This window comes from Eimeria maxima, genomic scaffold (assembly GCF_000499605.1).
Source record: "Eimeria maxima Weybridge genomic scaffold, Emw_scaff198, whole genome shotgun sequence".
In the NCBI taxonomy this organism is placed as follows: domain Eukaryota; phylum Apicomplexa; class Conoidasida; order Eucoccidiorida; family Eimeriidae; genus Eimeria; species Eimeria maxima.
In genome coordinates, this window is record NW_013564869.1 from 259 (window position 1) to 21,407 (window position 21,149).

General features: G+C 49.5%; 3 protein-coding genes across 3 annotated transcripts; all 3 read left to right on the forward strand.

Moving 5' to 3' along the window:
* Nucleotides 1-3,839: 3,839 nt before the first annotated feature.
* EMWEY_00021120 (hypothetical protein) lies at nucleotides 3,840-10,828 on the forward strand (the record flags this gene model as incomplete). The annotated part of the gene is made up of 6 exons (XM_013480480.1): nucleotides 3,840-4,829; nucleotides 5,173-5,299; nucleotides 5,452-5,996; nucleotides 6,131-6,329; nucleotides 6,470-8,135; nucleotides 8,272-10,828. The coding sequence occupies 6 exons, from the start codon at nucleotides 3,840-3,842 to the stop codon at nucleotides 10,826-10,828; spliced, it is 6,084 nt and encodes a 2,027-aa protein (XP_013335934.1).
* Nucleotides 10,829-11,569: 741 nt separating this feature from the next.
* EMWEY_00021130 (hypothetical protein, conserved) lies at nucleotides 11,570-12,116 on the forward strand (the record flags this gene model as incomplete). The annotated part of the gene is made up of 2 exons (XM_013480481.1): nucleotides 11,570-11,584; nucleotides 11,751-12,116. 2 exons carry the CDS (start codon nucleotides 11,570-11,572, stop codon nucleotides 12,114-12,116), a joined length of 381 nt encoding a protein of 126 aa, XP_013335935.1.
* Nucleotides 12,117-17,980: 5,864 nt separating this feature from the next.
* On the forward strand, nucleotides 17,981-19,258 carry EMWEY_00021140 (hypothetical protein, conserved; the record flags this gene model as incomplete). The annotated part of the gene is made up of 1 exon (XM_013480482.1): nucleotides 17,981-19,258. The coding sequence occupies one exon, from the start codon at nucleotides 17,981-17,983 to the stop codon at nucleotides 19,256-19,258; it is 1,278 nt and encodes a 425-aa protein (XP_013335936.1).
* Nucleotides 19,259-21,149: the final 1,891 nt, after the last annotated feature.

The window sequence follows — 21,149 nt, forward strand, 5'->3', positions numbered from 1 at the left end:
TGAACTCAGGCTGAAATCGCATTTTAAAGGATACAGAATGCACCAATCCTTTTACCTGGCCCTGGGTTGCAAACTGTTGTTTATGTTGCGGCGGATTTTGTGCTAGATGGTCCGGAGAATGGGAATGCACAGACACGAAGTATAGTGTTTCAGTGCTGCCCCGTTTGAATCGCTTGTTATTGCGTTAAGATTTAGTTAGAAATCATGGGTGGTCGCCGAAACTGGAGTTTCAGAAGGCAGCGCTGCAGTCAGAACACGGGAACAACTGGGATGGAACACAGCTCCTAACTATTTGCAGAAGTATACTTTTAATGCTATCTCCCCTCTTGAGTCCCCCAGTAGCCGCTCACGGCGTCCGTCGCCAGGGGACAAGGTCGTCTTTCGTCACAATCCGGCATCTGAAGTGCATTCCCTATATTGTGTTGGTTAATATTTTGGGTTTTTGGGCCAGGATAGGTGCGCAATGACTTCTCTGCAGTGCCTGCAAAACAACTTGCCCCTATGTAGCGTAGTGTGTGCGATGTTGTAAGTCCGTCTGAAGTGCGCAAATGGGTCCTTACAGGCACTAGTAGGCAGACGCTACACACGTAAACATTCTCAAATAGTGTTTACATTGTTTGCCCATACAACCAAGAGGGTCTGTAGGCATATTTTGCAGTCTTTGACCTCGTCAGTGGGCCTATTTTGCAGCTTTAGTTGCTGCAGGGAGTGTTCCAACTCATGGCTGGCCGCCTCCTCTCGCACATCTCCAGGAGATTCAAGCGCTGAACTACGGACGCTTGGAGACAGGGAAAGGGGAGCATTTGCACCTTCGGAATTTCTCTTCGGAGAATATCAAGAACCCGTGTTACGCTGTTCAGCACCGCAGAGTTCACGGGATGCGTGTGCCGCCAACGAATCTGACCTCCACAGCAGGTTGGATCTCTCACCGAAGCTTGTTGAAAATATTCACATGTTTGTATGTTTGGGGAAGTCCTTTCCAAATTCAGAATCTTTGCTTAACCTCACCTCCTTAATTCTTTTGCAAAGTGGAGACTGCTCATGGTCTGCCCTCTGTTGGGTAAGCTACCAACCATTGGGAGACTCTGCTAGCTTAATCAAGCTCAATTTCTGCAACCCATCCAACAGAAAATGTTCTTATGGCAAATCCAATTCATACACAGTGACTCCACCGTTGCTGGCCCTCCAGATATCTTGGTCGCCACGACTGGGTGGGCAAACACGGAGAGGTAGACGTAAAGTTCGAAAACGATATGGACATACGCCATGGACGTTGGAGGTGTGAGAGCCAGACAAAACCAGAGAGGGGTTAAAAACGGAATCCGACAGCAGCCGGGGAACGCGGCCCTCAGAAGGCCGGGAGAATATATCGAGATGCGAACCTGTTTCTTGTGCAACAAACAATGTCACATAATTCGGAATTGCAGACGTATGGAAAAATAGGTGTTCGAGAAGAAATATTGTGAAGACTGAGGACAGGCGAACAAAAAATCGCGACCAGGGAAACAAGAGGACCCTACGCAACATGAAACCCAGAGATGAGGCCAGCAAAGGCGGTAGCTTCATCCGCAGATTCTCGTCTACTTCGCTGTGCGCATATCATTCTGGTGCACTCTATTGACGCCATAAATAGTCCGACTCTGTGTTTTCCAGCTGCGGCTGTGTGCAATAACAAAAGTTTTCTTTCAAAACCGCGTCCGTCCCAAGCTATCTACCTCAGTTTACAAGACAGAAGGAATAAGAAAGTGTAGTGTCGTTTGATCACAGTTCCAGTGCAGCAAGGTAAGCACCATCGAGTGTTACTGGAACGCCACACATCTTTGGAAAGTACATCTGCGTCTGTCACTCTAAAGCCATGTGTTTATGGGACTAGCTCAAAAGCCCATCAGTACCCTGTCATGACCTGGCAGACCGCCAGCTGTTCAATTTCAATTCATACTGTTACCTGAGAGTATTGGGAAGGTTAACTACCGTTTGGACCTCACAATGTAGGGTTTCACAGCAGCAGTCTTCAGCTTCTGGTTAAGCAGTGGGGAAAAGTTAAGTCGGATATCAAAGACAGAACCAATCGGAAGTCCCTCAAGTGTACGGGGTGCGGGGTTTGAACCCGCGGCCTTCTGCGTGTAAAGCAGACGTGATAACCACTACACCAACCCCGCGGCATTGGCGCTGTTCTCATCCCACTTAAACAGCAAAGGCATTACAGAGTGCGCCTGAAGTATTTTGGGGGACGAGTGAAATTCATTTTAAAGCTTTTACATGGGAAAAGTTGGCTAAAGGGGGGGAAGTCGGTGTCGTGGTGTAGGCGCCTGACGAGGGGCATGAACCTGAGAGGGAAGCGCTTTGAGACGCAAATATAGGCGCTTGATTTTCAGTGTCATGAAAAACACACAATTTTTAATGTTCATTGGAAATGAGGGTTGAACGGATCATGGTAATCAGGAAATATACTCACTAGAGGGCCGACTACGTACATACCTGTTGCAGGAATTGCGTCGCCCGTGTTTGGGGCCTACTAAGGACAGAAGTCAGCATGAGAAAAAAACAATCTATTTTTATATGTGTGTTTAATTATATGAAGCTTTTAAATGCAGGGAAGAATGGTTTCTTCGGAGGCGTAGCTACACACGCCCGGTATTTCATTGGTCGAACTACCTGAATCATTGCAGCTTGCAGCCGACTGCTGCGTGGTCGCAGGAGCTTTCGCGTGCAGCGGAACCGGATTACTCAACTTCAACATTTTTTTTCTGTAAATAATAGAAAAAATTTTTGTAGCGGCACAGTCCTTCTGCTCGTTCTGGTCCCAAATAGCCATCCTTGCCCAGTTCCATTCAGTCTCCCGCCCACGCACACTTGCTGTAGTGAACAGCGTGCCTAGGTGTTACTACGAATGACAAGTAGTTCAACCTGGTGCACACTCAGCTCCTACTAGCTAGACTTAGCTAACCTCTGAGAATACTACTTAAATAAACAAAAAATCACTCTTAAAACCTATTCGAGTCCATATTACTGGGGGGAAAACCCAGAATAATAGAACTGACCGGCTCCCCCCGTTGAGGGCCTGAACCAAGGCAGCTGCGCTAGCCTCATGGTCAGCCCTAGGTCTCGTGTAGGCGGAGGAGCACTCTTAACTCATTTGACCTCTTTTCTATCTAAAAAGTTCCCATATAAGTGTATTTATATTTCTATTCGTTCCCTCTTGTGAAACTAGACCTTTAAGGTTACTACGTGAGCTCTATTGCAGTGCGCGTGCACTACACTTGCTGAGGAGGTCGTCAGCTTAATTTTCCTGCTACACTCGAACGGAAAGATAAAAGTATCCCCGAGAATATCCAACACAGCAAGACTCACTGAAGATCCACTTCGGAAAGACCGAACTTGCCTAGACAAGCAGGAGTAGGACGGATCTGCTTGCTTGTCTTACATCAGTTCTCTGCAGCCCCAGCTGACGTCCCATTGGACAGCGCTCGCGCAACACGGCAGAAAGCACCAAATCGGAGCCCCATGGTGCTTCTAAGTATGCCCTTACTCTCTCTTTCCTTGGCAAATAGTTGTTCGTTCTGCATTCCTTTCTAGTGCGAGGTGCTGACACGCTACTCGTTCCTACGTGCGGAATGGACTCCTCCTCGTCTGATTCCTTTCTCGCAACGGCTTTCCGTGATTGGCACACGCAAACTTTGTATTCGCACCTGTTTAGTTTTTAGCAATGGCTGCAGTAGCTCTCGTTTTCATGCCGCTGGATCTTGAGCGTGACAGCTTCCTCTTTGTCAGGATCGAGCGCAGTTTTAACACACACACCGTCGACCCACACCGTTCTTACCGTTTCCCGCAGCTCCAAAATGAGTGAGAAAGACCACTCCAGTGTGAAGCTGCTGCCTTCGGCTCAAGATGAAGCCGACCGACAGCAATCCAGCAGTACCGTGGCCTCTGCCGGCGGCGGCGAAAGAGCCGCCAGCCAGGACAGTCTCTTGCCGCTTTCTAGTCCCCCGCCTCAGCAGAAGGTCAAGTCATTAGCTGCAGAAACAGCAGCAGCAGCTCAGTCAGCCCCGCAACAATGGAAAACAGCTGCTGCAGAGCAATGCAAAGAAGGGAACCTACAGGGGAACTCCAAGTGGAGTCCTAACGAAGCTCTGGACGGTTGCTGTAGTCCGCAGGTCTCGCCATTCACCTACGACATGCATCTTTCCAGTACTAGCGTTGGATGTGGCAACAACAGTGAAGCGGTTGCTAATATAGCTGGAGCTTCTACGTTCGCAAGCCCTCCCAGCGTCTCACGGCCGCAGCACTTGTCAGTTTGCGTATCTTCTAACAGCAGCAACAACAGCCTCAACATCTGCATGAAAAGCCTCCGTTCCCAAGCACCGAATCAGCAGCATGCCCAGCTGCATCAGCAGTCACAACAGGAACAGCCTGTAAGCTGCATCATTATTGAGGGATACTCTGGTGAGCTGGCCTACATAGAGTTCGTGCCTCAGGGGGACCTCACAGGACTGCAGCTGCTGGCTAGGGCGCGGAGACGAGGAAACAGTTCGGGGTTGTTGCGAGTTGCTGCCGCTGCATTCGATTCCTCCACAGCAGCAGTACATGGACAAGGTGAAATTGCCCGTACGACAAGCTCATCTGTAAGAAAACCCCTTACTCCCACCATAGCTGTGCAGCAGCTAAGGCCGTTGCTGCAACAATCTCCAGTTTTATCTGATGCAAGGGAACGAGGAGTTGGAGGTGGGACAAGTCCTGGCATCCACAACGGAAGCGGCCCTCGCTGCTGGGTGGTTGGTTATGAGGAGTTGATTGCAGGACTTTTACCGGCTTGGAGGTCTTTGAGCTCAGTAGGACATATAAGCAGATAGTGTGTTTTGGGGTTTTGTGTCTCAGTTGGTTCGTCTCGCTCTGTATGTGGCTCTTCGTCTTGACTCTCGCCCTGCTGTTTTTGCCGCCCTCCCTGCGCTACCCTACCCCTTATGCCAGTCTCTCTTTCCTAGCCTTTGCTTTGCTCTGGGCTCTGCATCTGTTTGGGCTATCTGTTTTGAACTTGTGCATTCTTACCCCTGAGCTACTTGTTTCCTCAGGGTATTTTTTTGCCCGTCTTCTCGACACTCGACTTCCATCCCCTAGCCAGTGCTGCGTTTGTATCATACGTTCCACGATTTATTTGATGCATTCCACATTCAGGAGTCCCGCATTTCTCTCTTAAGCGCTGTGGGCGTCTCCACTTGGCAGTCTTTCTTCCATCTTCTCGGTTTATCTCAAAACGCCGGTCTTCTGCCCCGTTTGCTGCAAGCCATAACGACCCAAGCAGGTACCCGCACTTCCTATGAGACGTCTAGTGACGTTGCATCTCCTTAAACACACCAGCGCAAAGCCAGTGATGAAGGCAATTTCCTGCAAGTGAAGCTTCATTTGAGCGGGTGAGAGCTGTTGCTGCCGGGGATTTCGTTTGCGGTGACGCAGAGAAAGGGGATCGGTCTCTTCGTCGCAGACTAAAGAAAGCTCTGAGCACTTTGCAGGGCTTTCGCATCGAGCTCGAAGATCAGCAGCAGCTACTGGCAAAGACACGCTTCCTCCGCCGCCACCGCAGCAGCAGCAACAGCAGCAGCACCGGGCCTCAAGAGGCTCTGCAAAAAATTATCCAGTGCTACGTGGGGATATCGAGGCTGGCGGAAGAGACGCATGCTGCTGCTGATGACCTACTGCAGCACGTCAGGAATGGGAAACAGCTTCAGCAACAGCTGCAGCAGCATCAGCTCCACTTTGCGGCTGCTCTTGGCAGAATCGATTCCTTCGCCCACTCCCTACAGCAGTTGCAGCAGCTTGCCAGACAGGAGGAACAGCAACTGCAACAGATGCAACAGCAACAGAAACAACACATTTGGAAACTTATGGACCAGTGGTCATCTGGGGAAATTGAGATGCAGCAGCAGCTGCTAAAAACGGTTCTGCAAATCGCAGCAGCAGATGCAAGGCACTTGGATGATCTGCGAGACGCTTGGATACAGGTGTATACCGGAAGCGCATTCCTGCTGCTGCTCGTGCAGTTTTAAGGTATCTGCTGCTCGGCTTTTGACATGGTGCTCGATTGTTGTCGTTTCACTGAATGATGCTGTGTTGCTTGCTGGTGCTGCTCCTGCAGCTGACTTGCTTGTGCGCGCTACCAAGGAAACTGGCAGCAGACGACACGGTGGATGCAACGCGAGCAAAAACCACAGCAACAACAGAATCAGCAGCAGGCGGTCTTGTTGATACGCTACCTGCAGATGAGCCGCTTGCTAGAAGGATTGGGCTCACGAAGGAGAGCGCCCCTCGTCTGTTGTTGCTTTGCCTTATGCTAGGTTCGCAGTAACAGCAGCCGCAGCATTCTAAGCAAGCGCAAGAGACAGCAACATTAGAAGAAAGCAGCAAGGAATCGAGAGCAACGGGCCACAAGCGACGGGCCAACACTGGCGTTTGTTGTTCTGTTTCGTTTTCGCAGGAGCCGACGAGCTGGCAGTTTGGGTCATTCATTGGATTGACGCATGTATGCCGATTGCAGCGCCTTCTGCAGAAACAGGTTGTTCAGGAGCCGGAAGAGCTCCTGGTTGCAAAGACAAAGTAAGACGCAGCAGCTGTGTTCCTACACTAGTAGCGGCAGAAGACTTCGCATCTGGCATTGCAGAAGCACAGGAGGACATGCAGCCCGAAGCAAATGTCTATACACCAGAGATATTCGCCCTCCTAAGGAGACGTCTGCTGCGAATCCGCGCATGCAGCCATCTGCCAAGGTGCAGCAGCAAGATGGCGAAGGCACGCATTGGCCGGTATGCTGCAGCATATCCTTCCGACAATATGCATGAAGGACCATACAGAAGCAGCTCATTGACCACGGAAAACACCACCAAAGGGCAATATGCTTCGGCGGCCGCCGAAGCATCGGCGGCTCCTGCTGCAGCACATGCGCCTGCTGAAGCAGAATCCAAGGTAGTAACAAGCAGCAAGAGTCTGAAGACAGTTGCAACAGGAATCTGCCCCTCCCCAGCAAGTCGTCGTAGTTACACAACAGATGCTCACGCTCCGGGGTCTACCTTAGGTAGGCACAAGCAGCAGCATCAACAACAAAATGGAGCAGCGGCTACAGCTGTTCAGAGCCATTCTGCTGCTTCTACAACCTACGCATACGATTACTTGGGCATGGTTGAGCCCCTGCTTGAGTCCGAAGAGGAAGCGCAACTGGTGCGTCAAATTAGGACGCACGACTTATTGCTGCTCCAGCGGCAGCAACAGAATCAGCAGCACTGGAGGCAAGAGCAACAGCAGAAGCCAAAGCAACAGTTTGCCGAGCAGCTGAATGGTGTTATTACTCCCCCAGATGGATCTTCCGTAGCGGCCTTACAGCAAATGCACCAGATGTACAACGGCATGGGCCAAGTGACGCAGGAACAGTTGATGCTTCTGCAGCAGCAAAAAGAGGAGCTTCCGCAGATGCAACAGCGTACATCGTACAAGCAGCAACTAGAAAGTTTTGCTCAGCTGGACACCCCTCAAATGCCTCCAGTAATGCCTTCTACTCTATCCCCCCAAGAGCACCAGCTAAGATTGTTGAAGGACGACACAGAGAAAGTCCTGCACCCGGAGTTGTTGTTTCTGCAACAGAAAAATCCTCAACAGCAGCAGCGTAGGGTCCAATCGGCGTCTATGTCCCAGACAGCAACAGCTGCTGCTGTTGCACCAGAGCCGCGACGCAGCAGCCGACGCTTGACCTCACCGGCAACAAGGCAGTTGTCTGTGAGGCGACGTCAGCAGCAGGCCGGTGTGTTCGCTGCAGCCCCCCCCAAAAGCAGCAACAGCAGCATGTCTCCCAATTCTCGAGGGTCATCAGTAAAGGGAATGAGAGAATTATCTCCTCCACAGTACAGTCAACAAGCGAGTGAACCCAACGCCAAGCCTCCAGCAGCAGCGATGAGAAGCAAGAGTGTTGCAGCTAAGCCTGCTGTTGTAGCACGGCGCTCTAGCAGTCCTCAGCAGCATCAAAAGCAAGAAGAGCCGGCAACAATTTCATCAACTGCCCATACAACGAGCCAGCAACAGCACTATACGCAATGGCGGCAAAAGCAGCACATCACGCACCATCACGATTCTGAGCAGTATACTGCTTTGGATCTGTGAGACCAGTGCCAATTGCCTCCCTCGCACATGATTATACGTCTGCTGATAGTTACGCTTTACCTTGTTCCTGCACAGCCCCACTTGTGCCCCTCCAAAAATGTGAATTTTCTGGTGTTGTTCACGACTGCGCAGGACTCTGCAGCGGATCTTTAGAGTTCCTGGGATAGGCAACCAGGAAGTGAATGAGAACGGTGCAGCTGCAGCTGAAGCAGCAGCAGCTGCTGCTGCAGTTGCTGTGCAGGTAGCGAAAAGGCACCAGCAGGGAATGGGCATGTCTGGCGAGGAGCGCAAGGCCTTGGCCGATAAGCTAAGAATGCTGGCACAGCAATTGCACAACGATGAAGACGAACCGCATGCACGGCAGAAATTCCAGGACCAACAGCCTCAGCAGCAGGAGAAGCAGCTGCAGAACGAACAGCAGCAGCAACAACTGGAGCGACAGAAACAGATGTTTCCAAACATGAGCATCCATGCAGACAGCGTTGCCTCTGCATCCCCTCGAGCCAGGGACAGGCGCACCAGTAGTGGCGCAGTTGACGATGGATGCCTTGTTTCTTTGGAGAATAGCACGGAAAGGCATAAAAAAGGAAGCAGCAGGAACAACAGCGACTTCGCCACAAAATTAGGAGGAGACTCCGCGAAACCATCGGGACCAACAGCAGCAACAAACAAAAGGGTACAAGGCTCTGCAGCGTCTGCTGAACAGCTTGAACGCAGAGAAATGAGACATTCACGCTGCGGATATGGATTTGATACAGCAGCAGAGGCAGTAAGCAGATCAGCAGGCGAATTCGTAGCAACAAGAAGTGTCAGTCCCCCCACTGCAGAGAAAGAGCAGCAAGCAAGAATTATTCAGGTGCTAGACATCCTCATGAGGCAGATCGAGACTTCTCAAAGCCTTGCTGTCCCTAGCGGGACAGCTGCAGCAGCAGAACCTGCAGCGGCAGCAACGAATGCAGAAACAACGCGGAGGGTTTCGTTGTCGTTTTTCCCTCATGACCCGGATGAAGTTCCGGAGAAACCTGAAACGCTGCAGCAGAAAGAGGGTCGTGGCAAGACCAAAAGGAATCCAGCGACACAAACAGAGATAGACTTTGCAGGCTCAGGGACAGCAGAAGCGTCACCATCAAAAGTTGCAGCAAGGCATGTTCACCAGTGTAGTTCAAGGGCTGCATTGAGCACGGGCTTGGGGCGGCAAGGACAACAAGAATGTTCTGCTGCTTCGGGTGTATCCAGAATACAAGAAGACTCAGTGGCATGTGCAGCAGAGAATGACCAACATCCTTTCCCTACCTCCATGCCATCTCTCGCCGAAAGCTGCACGAGCTGCAGCGATCAGTGCATCCTGAGGAGAAATCATCCGCCAACAGCTTCCGAACTGTCAAAAGGAGCTGCAACAGGTGCTGCTTCCTTTGAACGAAACGTTGCTGCAGGTACGACCAGGAGACGACAGCATGACCCATATTCAAAGGCCGTGCTGCGGCTTCTGCACGATGAAGAGCAGCAACAACAGCAAAAGGAAGGTAGGAAACAGCATCAAGCCTCGACCAACAGAGTCCAGCGCCAGCAGTCACAACAGAACGAGGCCTTCAGTGTTTCTGTTTCGCCACAACATCGCTCCATCTCAAGGCATCATTCGTTGCCACAGCGCCACGTCGACCTTGCGAGGCCGGCCGCTGCGCAGCACCCAACAGCAAAGCCTGTAGCACAAAGTGACTCTGGAACAGCATGTAACTCAGACGAAGGAGCGTCTACAACACAACCCGAAGCAAAAGAAGAGGAGGCGGAGGTATCACCAGCGCCTGCTGCTCGGAGAGAAGCACCATCTGAAGAAAGTATCACAGTGATATCAAAAGGGCAACAGCAGCAACAGCCAGAGCAGCATCCCTCCTACGGAGTAAAGCCAAACAGTTCCAAAGATGATTCCCTATACGCATCCTCAAACTTGGTTGGGTCAGTAACTGTCGCTGCGGAGGCTGCACCTTTTCGCGCTAAAGCTGATGCTATGGCAACAGCATCAGCATTCGAGCCCGATGCAACGCCAGGAGCCCTACAAGCGGAGGCAGCTCCAGAAGCCTCAGATGGAAGACCAAGGGCAACAGTTCCAGGAAAGCCCTCTGGAGAGGCCACTTCAGATAAGCGACAGCAACAGCCCCGGGGCAAAGCAGTGCTCCTTGGGAACACGGCATGGACCACTGGTAGCAAGCGCCAAATCCAACGCAGCGTCATTAGCAGCAGCAACATTAGCACCAGCAGCAACAATGCAAACAGCTACAGCAAGCCTGCGCCCTCCAGAAGAGTTCTAGAGAAGCGATGCGGGGAACAAACAGACGAGGAGGCAAATCGAAGCCAGCAGTCGACGGTACAAAGGCATGTGCCTCATCATCAATATACAAAACCGCACCAGCAGCAGAATAAGACAGAAGGGAATGCAGCTTTAGCAGCAGCAGACACGCCAAGCCTGGGTGCTATTTTAGCGGCTTCTGCCCATAGCACCACCACTCCACAGCAGCAGCAGAGGCGAGAACGGCAGCTGCTGCTGCTGCAGCAGCAGCGACAACGCTTGAGGCAACAGCAACAGCTGCAGCAGCAGCAGCAACTATCTCCCCTGGAGGAGCTGAAGCTTCGGAGAATCAAAGTGAAGGAAATGGCACTGCAGCAAAGACTAAAGGCTAATGGACTGGCGTAAGCACTCATGCCATAGGTTGAAACATGCACGCCTAGACCGCCAGAGAGGCAGTCAGGAAGTACACCGCTGTAAGCCAACGTGCGGAGAGGCCCGAGCCAGCTAGCATTCGCGTGAATTACTAGTATGGTGCTTGCGGGTTTGTTGTTGACACCGCTGCTGCTGCTTCAGGAAGCGCCTGCCACAAGAAGAGGAACTCCAAACAGATTCGCACTCTAAGGGGCCCGCTGCGCCTCCGCGTCCCTCGATAAAGGCAAGTTCTAAATTTTCATCCCACTCCGCAAGAGGCGAATTTCCGTCTCAGATATCTGCAATGCATGCAAATTCGTCTGTCAGTATTCTCTTGGCTTTCATGAACAACTCAGCGTGGGGAAAATTGGGGGCTGTCGCTGCGAGTGAACATGGAGGTGCAAATGCAACCAGAAACACAAACGCAAGATGAGCAGACAAGGATAAGCTAAAGCGCAGAACTGAAACCTGAATGTGACGTGGGGCTTATTTAATATTTATGCTCAGAGGAAAGTAGAAACATCACTAACAGCTTCGCGAGAAAAAGCAGCTGATGCCACACCAAATTCAGTCTCATCGACAGAGCGAAACCCCCGAGAACAGCAGCATAAGCTGTTCAAGAGAGCAGGAATAGCAGATGCGGCAGTCGCTACTGCTGTTCAAGAAGCAAAGAGGCGGCTTAGAAAAAAGAGAAGGCATTTTCTACAACAGCAAAATATGTTGCAGCACCCGCACATGGCAACCCGGGATGTACGCAGCGAAGCAGCTGCATAGTAGCAGCCTCTGTTCTTGTGGTTAATTCTGTTCAAGCTAAATATGGTGCACCAAAATCCCGAGTTGCTCCATCAGGGAACTTAGCTCAAAGCATGCGGAAGAGAGTCTGTTGCTGTCAATGTGCTGCTGTTGTGTCCATCAGGAGTTGCTGCGGAGGAGGGACGCGCGTCTAATGGCCTTCGTGCGGCAGCAGCTGATGCTGCCGGAGACTGAAGCTGAAGCAGAAACTGTTTGCGCTGCTAATGCTGAGAAGGGCTTGTGCCAGCAGAAGAAGTCAGTTTTAGGGCCTCCCAACGTGGTGTTACTAACAAAAAAGCAGCGCGAGTCTCTCTTCCAGAGCAACAACAAGGGCGACACCAGCAGAAGACTGATGCAGGACCCAGAGGAACAGCGGCAAGAGCAGGGAGCATGTTGTGAAGGAAGGACATCCCGAGGATGTGGTGAGGTAGCTACGCTTTCTTTAATGCTACTTCACGAAGAGGTGCAACAGCGACAGAAGAAAAAATAGCGGTTCGATTCCGCTTATCTCCAAATACTGATATAAATAATTCTTAAATGTATATAAAAAAAATTTTTTGTATTAAATGAGTTTGATCCCGGCTCAGGAAAAACGCAAGAGACGTGCCTAACACATGCAAATTAAATAGTTTATTATTAAATATAGTGTATTGGTGAGTAATATATGAAAATTTAATTTGAGATTAGAAGTATTCTTAATAACTTAGGGATAATCTCTGATAAGCACATTTATTTAAATTTTGCTTTTAAAAAGTTAAAACTGTCTAAAAAAAAGTTCATATATGATTAGCTAATTAATAAGATAATAACTTATTAAGGCGAAGATCAGTAGCTGCCCTGAGAGGGGGATCAGCCACATTGGGATTGAAATACAGCCCAAACTCCTACGGGAGGCTGCAGTGGGGAATCTTCTGCAATGAGCGCAAGCTTGACAGAGCATCGTCGCTTGAAGGAAGACAGCTTATTATAGTTGTAAACTTCTTTTGCTTAAAAGTAAATACTGACACTTAAGTAAATAAAGTATGGGCAAATTCCGTGCCAGCAGCCGCGGTAAAACAGGGGATACAAGCGTTATCCGGAATTACTGGGCGTAAAGCGTATGCAGGTGGTTTTAATATATTTTTATATAAAAAAAACTATATATTTGTTTTTAGTAAAAAAGTTATTAAACTAGAGTTTGTTAGGGGTAAAAGGAGTTTTTTGAGGAGTAGTGAAATGCGAAGATACAAAAAAGAAGACCAAAAGCGAGCATTTTACTGGAGCAATACTGACACTGAGATACGAAAGTTAAGGTCGCAAATGGGATTAGATACCCCAGTAGTCTTGACTGTAAACTATGGATACTCGGAATAAAATATGTATTATATCTTATTCCTTAGCTAACGCGTTAAGTATCACGCCTGAGTAGTACGCTCGCAAGATTGAAACTCTTGACGGGGGCTCGCACAGGCGGTGGAGCATGTGGTTTAGTTCGATGTAAAACGAAGAACCTTGCCAGAGTTTGAAATATTTGTTTTTAAAAAATTAATAATTTTTTATAATTACAAATACAGGAGGTGCATGGCTGTCGTCAGCTCGTGTCGTGAGATTTTGGGTTAAGTCACGTAACGAGCGTAGCCATTATTTAAAGTTACCTAGCTTTAAAAACAGCCTATATTTATTATATAAATAAGGAGGAAGGAATGGAAAACGTCAGGTCTTTATGCCCTTTATACTCTGGGCTATACACGTGCTACAATGGATGGTACAATAAAATTTGATATTAGAGAAAACAGTTTTTTCTTTAATTCTATTTGGAAAAATAGATATAAATATATTTTAAAAACATTCTTAGTTCGAAACATAAATTGCAATTTATTTATTTGAAGCTGGAATCGCTAGTAACCGCCGGGCAGTCTTACGGCGGTGAATAAGTCATCGAGCCTTCTACACACCGCCCGTCACACCATGGGAATTAATTATTGTTGAAACTCCTTTTTAAGAACATAAATAAGAATTAATAACTGGGGTGAAGTCGTAACAAGGTAGCAGTACTGGAAGGTGCTGCTGGATAATATACTTACTTTATTATATCGACAACTTATTTTGTTGGCAGCTAATACAAGCTTTGACCCACCTTTATATATCTAAATTGTGAAAAAAGTTATCGGCAAAAATACTAATAAATACAATTATTGGGAAGATAGCTAAGTGCTAGAAGTAGTAGAAAGGGGCTGTTAGCTCAGCGGTAGAGCGCACCCCAGATAAGGGCGAGGTGTCTGGTTCAACTCCAGAACGGCACAGCTGCGCGGCTACGCCGCTGGGGCTCTCGACTCGCAGTCATGGAGAAACAGGTACTGTTGCAGCCGCGGCAATAGCGGTGGTACCAACACATCCACCCTTCCCATTCAACTTCACTGGTGCTTCCCCCCTGCCTTTGGAGGACCGCCGAGAACAGGTCCAGCAAAAGCAGGGAAAATGCCCGTCTGAAGCAGCTTCTGGAGGTACCGCACCAGAACCAGCAGGTGCAGGTACAGCAGAAGCAGCGAAAATCCCTCCGTCCCCGAGGCAAACTGTCACAACTCCACGAATCTCTACGGACACGTTTACGCCGATTCCTATTGCTGTTGCTGCAGTGTCATCCAGGCAAATTGCAGGTGTTCCAACACCTGCTTCTGCCGCTGTTAGCACGGAACAGCGACTTGAGGCCGTCAATGAGTGCGCCAACCGCGTCCTCGAAGATCTTCGCCTTGAAAGCGAAATATATGCACTGCTGACTTACACAGAGAGACCCACCAGGCGTAGCAGAAGCAGCAGCCGCAGCAGCAGCAGTGACAAGCTCTTTGATGGGCTGAAGGAAACGTTCGCAACTCCGAGAGCAGCAGCGACCCCCACGAGTGGAAGCACGAATACATCTTACATGCAGTCTAGGAATAAGGTCTTACATGCAGTCTAGGAATAAGGTCTGTTCTGACAGTTTAAAATCCATAAATCCGCCTGGTGACTACTGGGAGCGGCGAGTTGCTGCTTCTACAAACACAACAGATATCCCATCTCATGCAGGAACCGCAGCAACAACAGCAACGTCAACAACCACCTCCGTCTCGGTATATAGATAACGATTGCAGCCGCTCAAGTAGGCCATCCTTCGTCCCCTCTGAAAAAGAAACTTCTGCTCTCAGGAGTCGGTCCCTGCAGTGTACACTGAGAGCAGTAACTGACCGCAGCAGCAGCAGCAGGAGCCCTAGGTGCAACCAGTTGATTAGTTCTCGAACGATCGGGCCTGCTGCACCAGCCAACCCAGCTGAGAGTGTATCAGCCACATCAGCAAACGCAGCAGTGGCAAAAACGATTGCAGATACGCAGTCAGACAAAGCCGTGGTGCGTCTTTCTCTTGACAGCTTAGGGTGTTTTCCCATGCCGAAAAGCTCAAGCATTGCCTGCTCCGAAGCGGATGATGCGCTGAAGCAGGAAGGTCTCCAACGCAAACACCGGGAAAAGAACCTGCCGCTGCAGCATCAAACGGAACCGAAGACAAGGAACTCATTTGTGCAGTCTCTTAAGGCCGGAGCAGACGCTTACCGCTATCACCAGCAGCAGCATCAGCACCAAGACGGACTCCCCCTTACCGAAGGGGAGTACTTTCAGAACAGCGATTTCTAGAAGCTCTGGCAGCTCAGCGTGCAGCTGTATAGTAAACAGCACTGTTAGCAGCGGCAGGGCAGCACCAGGTGCGGTGTGCCGGCCCCAACGGGAGTTCGCGAAGCTGCCTCAGGGAAATGGCCTTGAAAGATGGGATACCAGCCCCCATAAACAACTGGACGGTGAGGGGAAGCTTTTACCAGGAGAAACGCCTAACTTGAATCAGGACGATGGAGGGGGCTGAAGGAGAAGTCGAGGTGCTGCTGACGCCGGAAGAGGCTGAGTGTTCTGTTGACGATTGGTGGGGGGGGAAGGGGGGGTCCCATGTGCAATGAGGGACCAAACTATAGCAGTAGCAACAGCATTGGGAGCAGTCACAAGTAGAACAGCACACGTTCCCCGTAGCTGTCACCTAAAGTGACAACTGCTCCCGCGTAGGTTTCGTCCCCGAGGTGGCACCCCTCGGGGCTCCGCGTTATCATAGCCGCTTCGCCCTATGGACAATGCACAATGCTTACTATCTATCCAAGCCTTCTACTTTATCCCTTCTGTGGGTTAACGCACGTCGAGTTACACTATGCACAATAGGCTGTGTGCACAACTATGCGAAAATGCACGTATCAGAAGACGAGCGGCTCACGTATCAACACACGAAAGTGTAGCATCAGACAAATATGCGGGCTAAAGACCTAGAAACAAGAAGAAGCTGATAAGTGGCTCGAAGACGAATTTACCACCAGAAAAGGACACACAAGCAGATCAAACAAACACTACTAAGGGAAGGGTTGTCTTCAGTCAAAAGGAAATTTTTCACTTGAAAATGAAATTCAAAAGATAAAAGAAAAAACTGAGTTCCTTGAATTAGCCATGCGGCTAGGAAGGTGACCGGATGGGATGACTGAGCGCGCAAGCATCAAGCGATAAAGGCATCTACAGCAATTGCGCCGTTGCTACATCTTGGTGCTCCCATCCGTACTGCGGTGCATTAGTATGCAGAAATGAGGTCCATCAGTCTGATACCAGCTGGGATGGAACTTGAGTCATCTGGAGTGGCCTGGTGCAGCCCACAGAGCTGCACCAGGGATATGCCATGTTATTGACGCCGCCGTTGTGGTTTTCCTACTATATTTAGGCACTTTCGAGAAAATTCCAATGCTTCTGTGTCTGTATCTTCGCTTCCCTCTGGTAGATTTCTCCCGAACAATATGGGACTGCAGCGTATGCTGTGTAATGCTAGTTTTACGCAATCATCACTGGGGAGAATGCCTCGGCTTTCCAAGTTGACTTTCTCCACCGTCTCCACTCAACACGTACGTGAGTTTTTCAACCAACTGCGCTTGCAGGAATTGGGTGTGCCACTTAGAGCTCCGCTTGATTTTCCATTCTCTAGTGGCTTACCACGTACTGCAGCTGAAACGAAACAGTATTTTCCTTCGACTGCCTGCCCGATTCTGTCGAATCATACCCGAAGTGGCTACGCGTATGTGGCTCTTTCCCCCCTACCTTTTTACACTATTTTCCCTCTTCATTGCTTATGTAGAGATGGGTAGAGTGCTCTCGTACGACAGGTCAACGGTCAACAATGAGCTGGGGAATAGTCAAGGTGAGTAGGCGTAGATATAACTCCACACTGCTGGGCTGCCATCCCAATATCCAGGCATCCTGGGGGCAGTTGCAAAACTGGCTAAGGCTGGTGTGGAAAGATAGCAAAATCTGCCCCAAGTTGCAGCTCTCCCCTCTACAACAGGCACATGTCGTCTTGTGCCTGTACACAAAGTGCCGCGTGATGAGGTTTCTGATATCTAGGGTGTATGCCGCTATTGTTTGAATATTAATTTGCAAGGGCCATTTGTCATTCACATAAAACCCAAACGGAACGGGATGGAAGCCGCTTCACCTTGGTGCGTGTGTGTGTGAAACAATTAAGACAGTCTGCTGGCGGAATCGAAACTAAAATTTTCTGCCCGACGACTTGACTTCAGAAACTCTGCCTGGAGTGCGAAAAACATCGGCCAAGCTTCTTTGTGTGCAGCTTTTGCATTATCTAATATGGGTTGTAGTCGGAGTTTCTTCATTACATCTTTGAGTATGTAGTTTTGAACGTTCCTGTCTGCCCCGATATGAACCTGAATCGACCGCTCGCGGGCGGTGTGCTGGGTTTTTCTGTGCTTGCTTGCCTGCACCTCAATGAGTCCCAACATTATAGACAAGAATTAAACAATCAGAGATAACTGGTTTTCAACCAGAGGCAATGCGCTTGTCTTGTCTATCGTTTGTCCGTAGACACAACCAAACGCATTCATCGGATCGTGCGGTTTGCACGGGAGGGCAACGAGCAGGTGAACTTGGCAGTGGTTCCCTCGGCGGTTGCGAAAAAAAGCGGGTGGCTTATCCATTAAGTAATATACTTTTGATTAGCATTTCTTCCATGTCCGATTCCAGTTGACTCTTCCGTTCCTTCCGCAACGCACAAAAAAGGCCAATCGGGGGACATCAGCAGCGACGACTGGGGAGGTGGCTCGAGGGCAGCACAGGATTCAACAGGAGAGCCCCGTCCCTTTTGTTATATAATTTTGGAACCTGTGGATACGTGCCTTCTCTATGCTAATCATCTAGGGTTCAGTTGGGGGCGTGCATAGCCAAGCTCATGTAGACTCTGCCCGCCGTTGGAGACTGTCCCGTCGGTTGGACTTTCCCCTTTTCTCTCGACGTCGGTGCGGGCGTTTGACTAAAATGGACAATTTTTCTGGTACAACTGAAACGGGCTACGCTTTTTCTGGGGGCGAAGCTGCAGCAGAAGAGGCAGGAGAGTGCGCTCGGAGCTCCTGTGCAGGGGCGAGCGATTTTGAAGACTATGACGAGGATCAAGAAGAGGGATCAGAGGACTATGGAAGGGATGAAACTTTTTCTTTGGTGGTGCCCCTTGAGACGCCAAAGCAGAAATTACCCTTGTTGCTGGCCTATTCTCTTCTAGGCGCGTGGATTGTGTTTCTTGTGGCAGTGGGCTGGAGGGCGCTGAAGGGGGGAGGCCCCAAAGATCTAGCGACAATGCCTTTAGACTCAGACTCGTTGTTAACGTATCGCGATAGATTCAGAGAGAGTGCAGACAAGCTAGAAGCCACGTGGAACAGAACTTCCGAGACAGTCAAGAACGCCTTTGCTAAGTACCATTTACCTACCATTCACGACGAAGAACAACTCAGTTCCAGTGAAGCATGGAGTCTGCTGCAGAGGCAGATTGATGCAATGAACCAAACTCCATCTCCTGAAGCCCTCGCCTCTACAGAGGAGAAGTGGAAGTACGCGGCGCAGCTACAACTCGTAACTTCCCTCTGCAATTCTGCGTCTCAGCGCCTTTCCAGCATGGATAAACTGGGGACCAAGGCAGAGAAAACAGGGTTTCGGGTGTTCTCTTTAGGTAGAGGAGATGCTCCTATGCTGCAACTGCCCTCGGACGACACAGCAGCAGCAAGCGAAGAAATGACTTCATCTGAATTTCTTAAACGCCTGTTTCCGCGAACGCACCGTCAAATGCAAGCTGCGGAGGTCAGAGGAACTGCTCCGCGTTCCCTAGGCCTCAGGCTGGAGAAATTGGTACAGGCGCTTGATATGTACACCCTAGAAGGGCTATACGTCGCTATGGGCTTTGACGGGGTATTACAAGCCTTCGGGCTGGCGTTGGGAACCGACAACGATAACCGCTTTATATCTGCTCAGCCAATCTCCTCACCTGCAGACAGAGTTCCTGCTGATGCGAGAGTTTTGCTTCAGTTTATATCCGAGCAGTTCGAACAGTCGACGCAGACGCTGTGGTCCCTGATTGTTGCTGAAACTTGCACTAAGCAATGGGGGAAAGCCACTGTGGAAAAGCTGCTGCAATCAGTTGAGCGTGGAGAGGAGGAAAGAGCGCGGGAACTGCTGAAACGTAAGAGAGATCTCGTACAACAAGCTGAAATTGAGAAAGCTCTCCCAAGGGGTCATATTCTTGCTTTGTCCCTGTTTTTATTGTAGTGCAATTCCAAAGCGCCCGATGCATGCCGGCCGTTGTCGGGCGTGAAGAAAGTGATTCACCCTTTTTTGTACAGCTGCAAACCTTGTGGGCTATTCGGTGCTCTTCAAACTAACACAAAAAATTATATCTCTGGGGGCGCGTGCAAGGGTCAACAGCAGTTTGGTTGTAAAATTTGCAGATATATCAATCAACGGCGCGGGTAACCTTCTTGGTCAACACCCTGCAACACTTTTGCCGATACGGGGAAGCTTCGACCTTCTAGCTTCATTCCCTGACAGTCAAATGTATTTGAACTGCCTGGGCATTCACACCTCTCAGCAGGGTTGATAACCGGTTGGCTGACGGTTGTTCGCCCTCGGTTTCCCATTGTACCACTGACTAGGAACGTTTGTTCATCTGAGCCAGCGACCGCTTAAGGGGCCTTTCAAAAGCACCCCCAGCTGATATCCCCAGCAAAAACTGTGCTCAACTCATGTATCAGTTGCGTCGTTTACTATTCCACCATAAAACGCAAACTACCATGTATCTTTTGCTGTTGTATCGGCAGATGATACCGCTTTGTTACGTGAAGCAATAGGGATCCTTTGGGGAACCTTCGCTTGACATTTTCTCTTTGTGAAGCTGACCGTTTACTTTTAATTATGTTAGAAGTCGAGCGTATATTTTTTCGTTTCGCTTCAATCTGAAAAACTATTTTGCTCTTGGTTTTTCTGCTGGCGCGTCTACCTGCTTTCCCTTTGCACTTCACCCTCTGATGAGTATCCATTGCACAGCGGCATATTGGTCAAATCGCTCTTCAGTATTTCTTACATGATAAACACGGTGCGTGATATATGAATAATTTGTGTATATGTATATATTTGTATGTGTGTATCTCTCCTCTCAATGTGTATGTGTGGGAGGGTCGGCGTGTCTGGGTGTGTGTTTGCTTGTTTCCGTTTGCTTCTTTTTACTTGAATCACCCGTCTGGCCACTGTTTCAATGAAACTGGAACAATCCTTGGAGAATCTGTGTTTCCCACTACAAATGACGGTCCAGGATGCTTTGCTGATGCTGAAATGTTTTTGTGATTTTTTTACCGCTGTACAGAGCACACTTGTCAGATTTTTCGGGATTCTTAGCGACATCCTCCACCTAAGAAACGTGAAAGTAATTCGGAGTACTTCTTCACGCATGCGTATGCTGACTAGTTGAAGCGGTACTCAAGATCTGTACAACAAAAGTGCAGTTGACCTGAAACTAAGGGAGAATGCCAGGATTAAGATTGCTGGGGCTCTACGGGTCAAGAGTGAACACATCACACTGTCCTGTCCGTTCGTGTGACGTTCTGTGCGGTGATTAGCCCATGGACCACGCGGGATCCCAACTCCCGGCAGTAGTTACAAGCGAAGCAGTATAGATATACAATTTGTATTGTCTGGGTGCAGCGCTTAGGTGGGCAGATCTCACGTATTCCTGACGCATTCTCCTAATGAACTGTTCGAAGTATTCTATGTCATGCATACTGCATAGCGCTGTCGCTCTTTCACGTTGCATCCGCTGCATACCTGTCTCGTGGCTGCCGAATCGTCGGTGAACAAAACTATTTGAAATTTAGTCATCTTTGTCCTCGATGGGGCTTGAGCACTGTAGATTCCAGAGTCCCACTACTGCTGCTGCAGGCCACGGCGCAACATAGCCTCTGCTGCCGACTCCTGTAACTGGGTGTATGCATGGACATGAAAGAAGCGTATTTAACTGGAAATAAGGCTTATTTTGAGCTACTACTACTGCCATTTGTACGGAAGTTCCCTTAGCATTTCGAAAAGTGTACTAGGTGTCGCCGTCCCGTAGCTGCACAACGTTTGTTCACAGTTCAACTGATTCAAATGCTGTAGGCCACAACCTAAG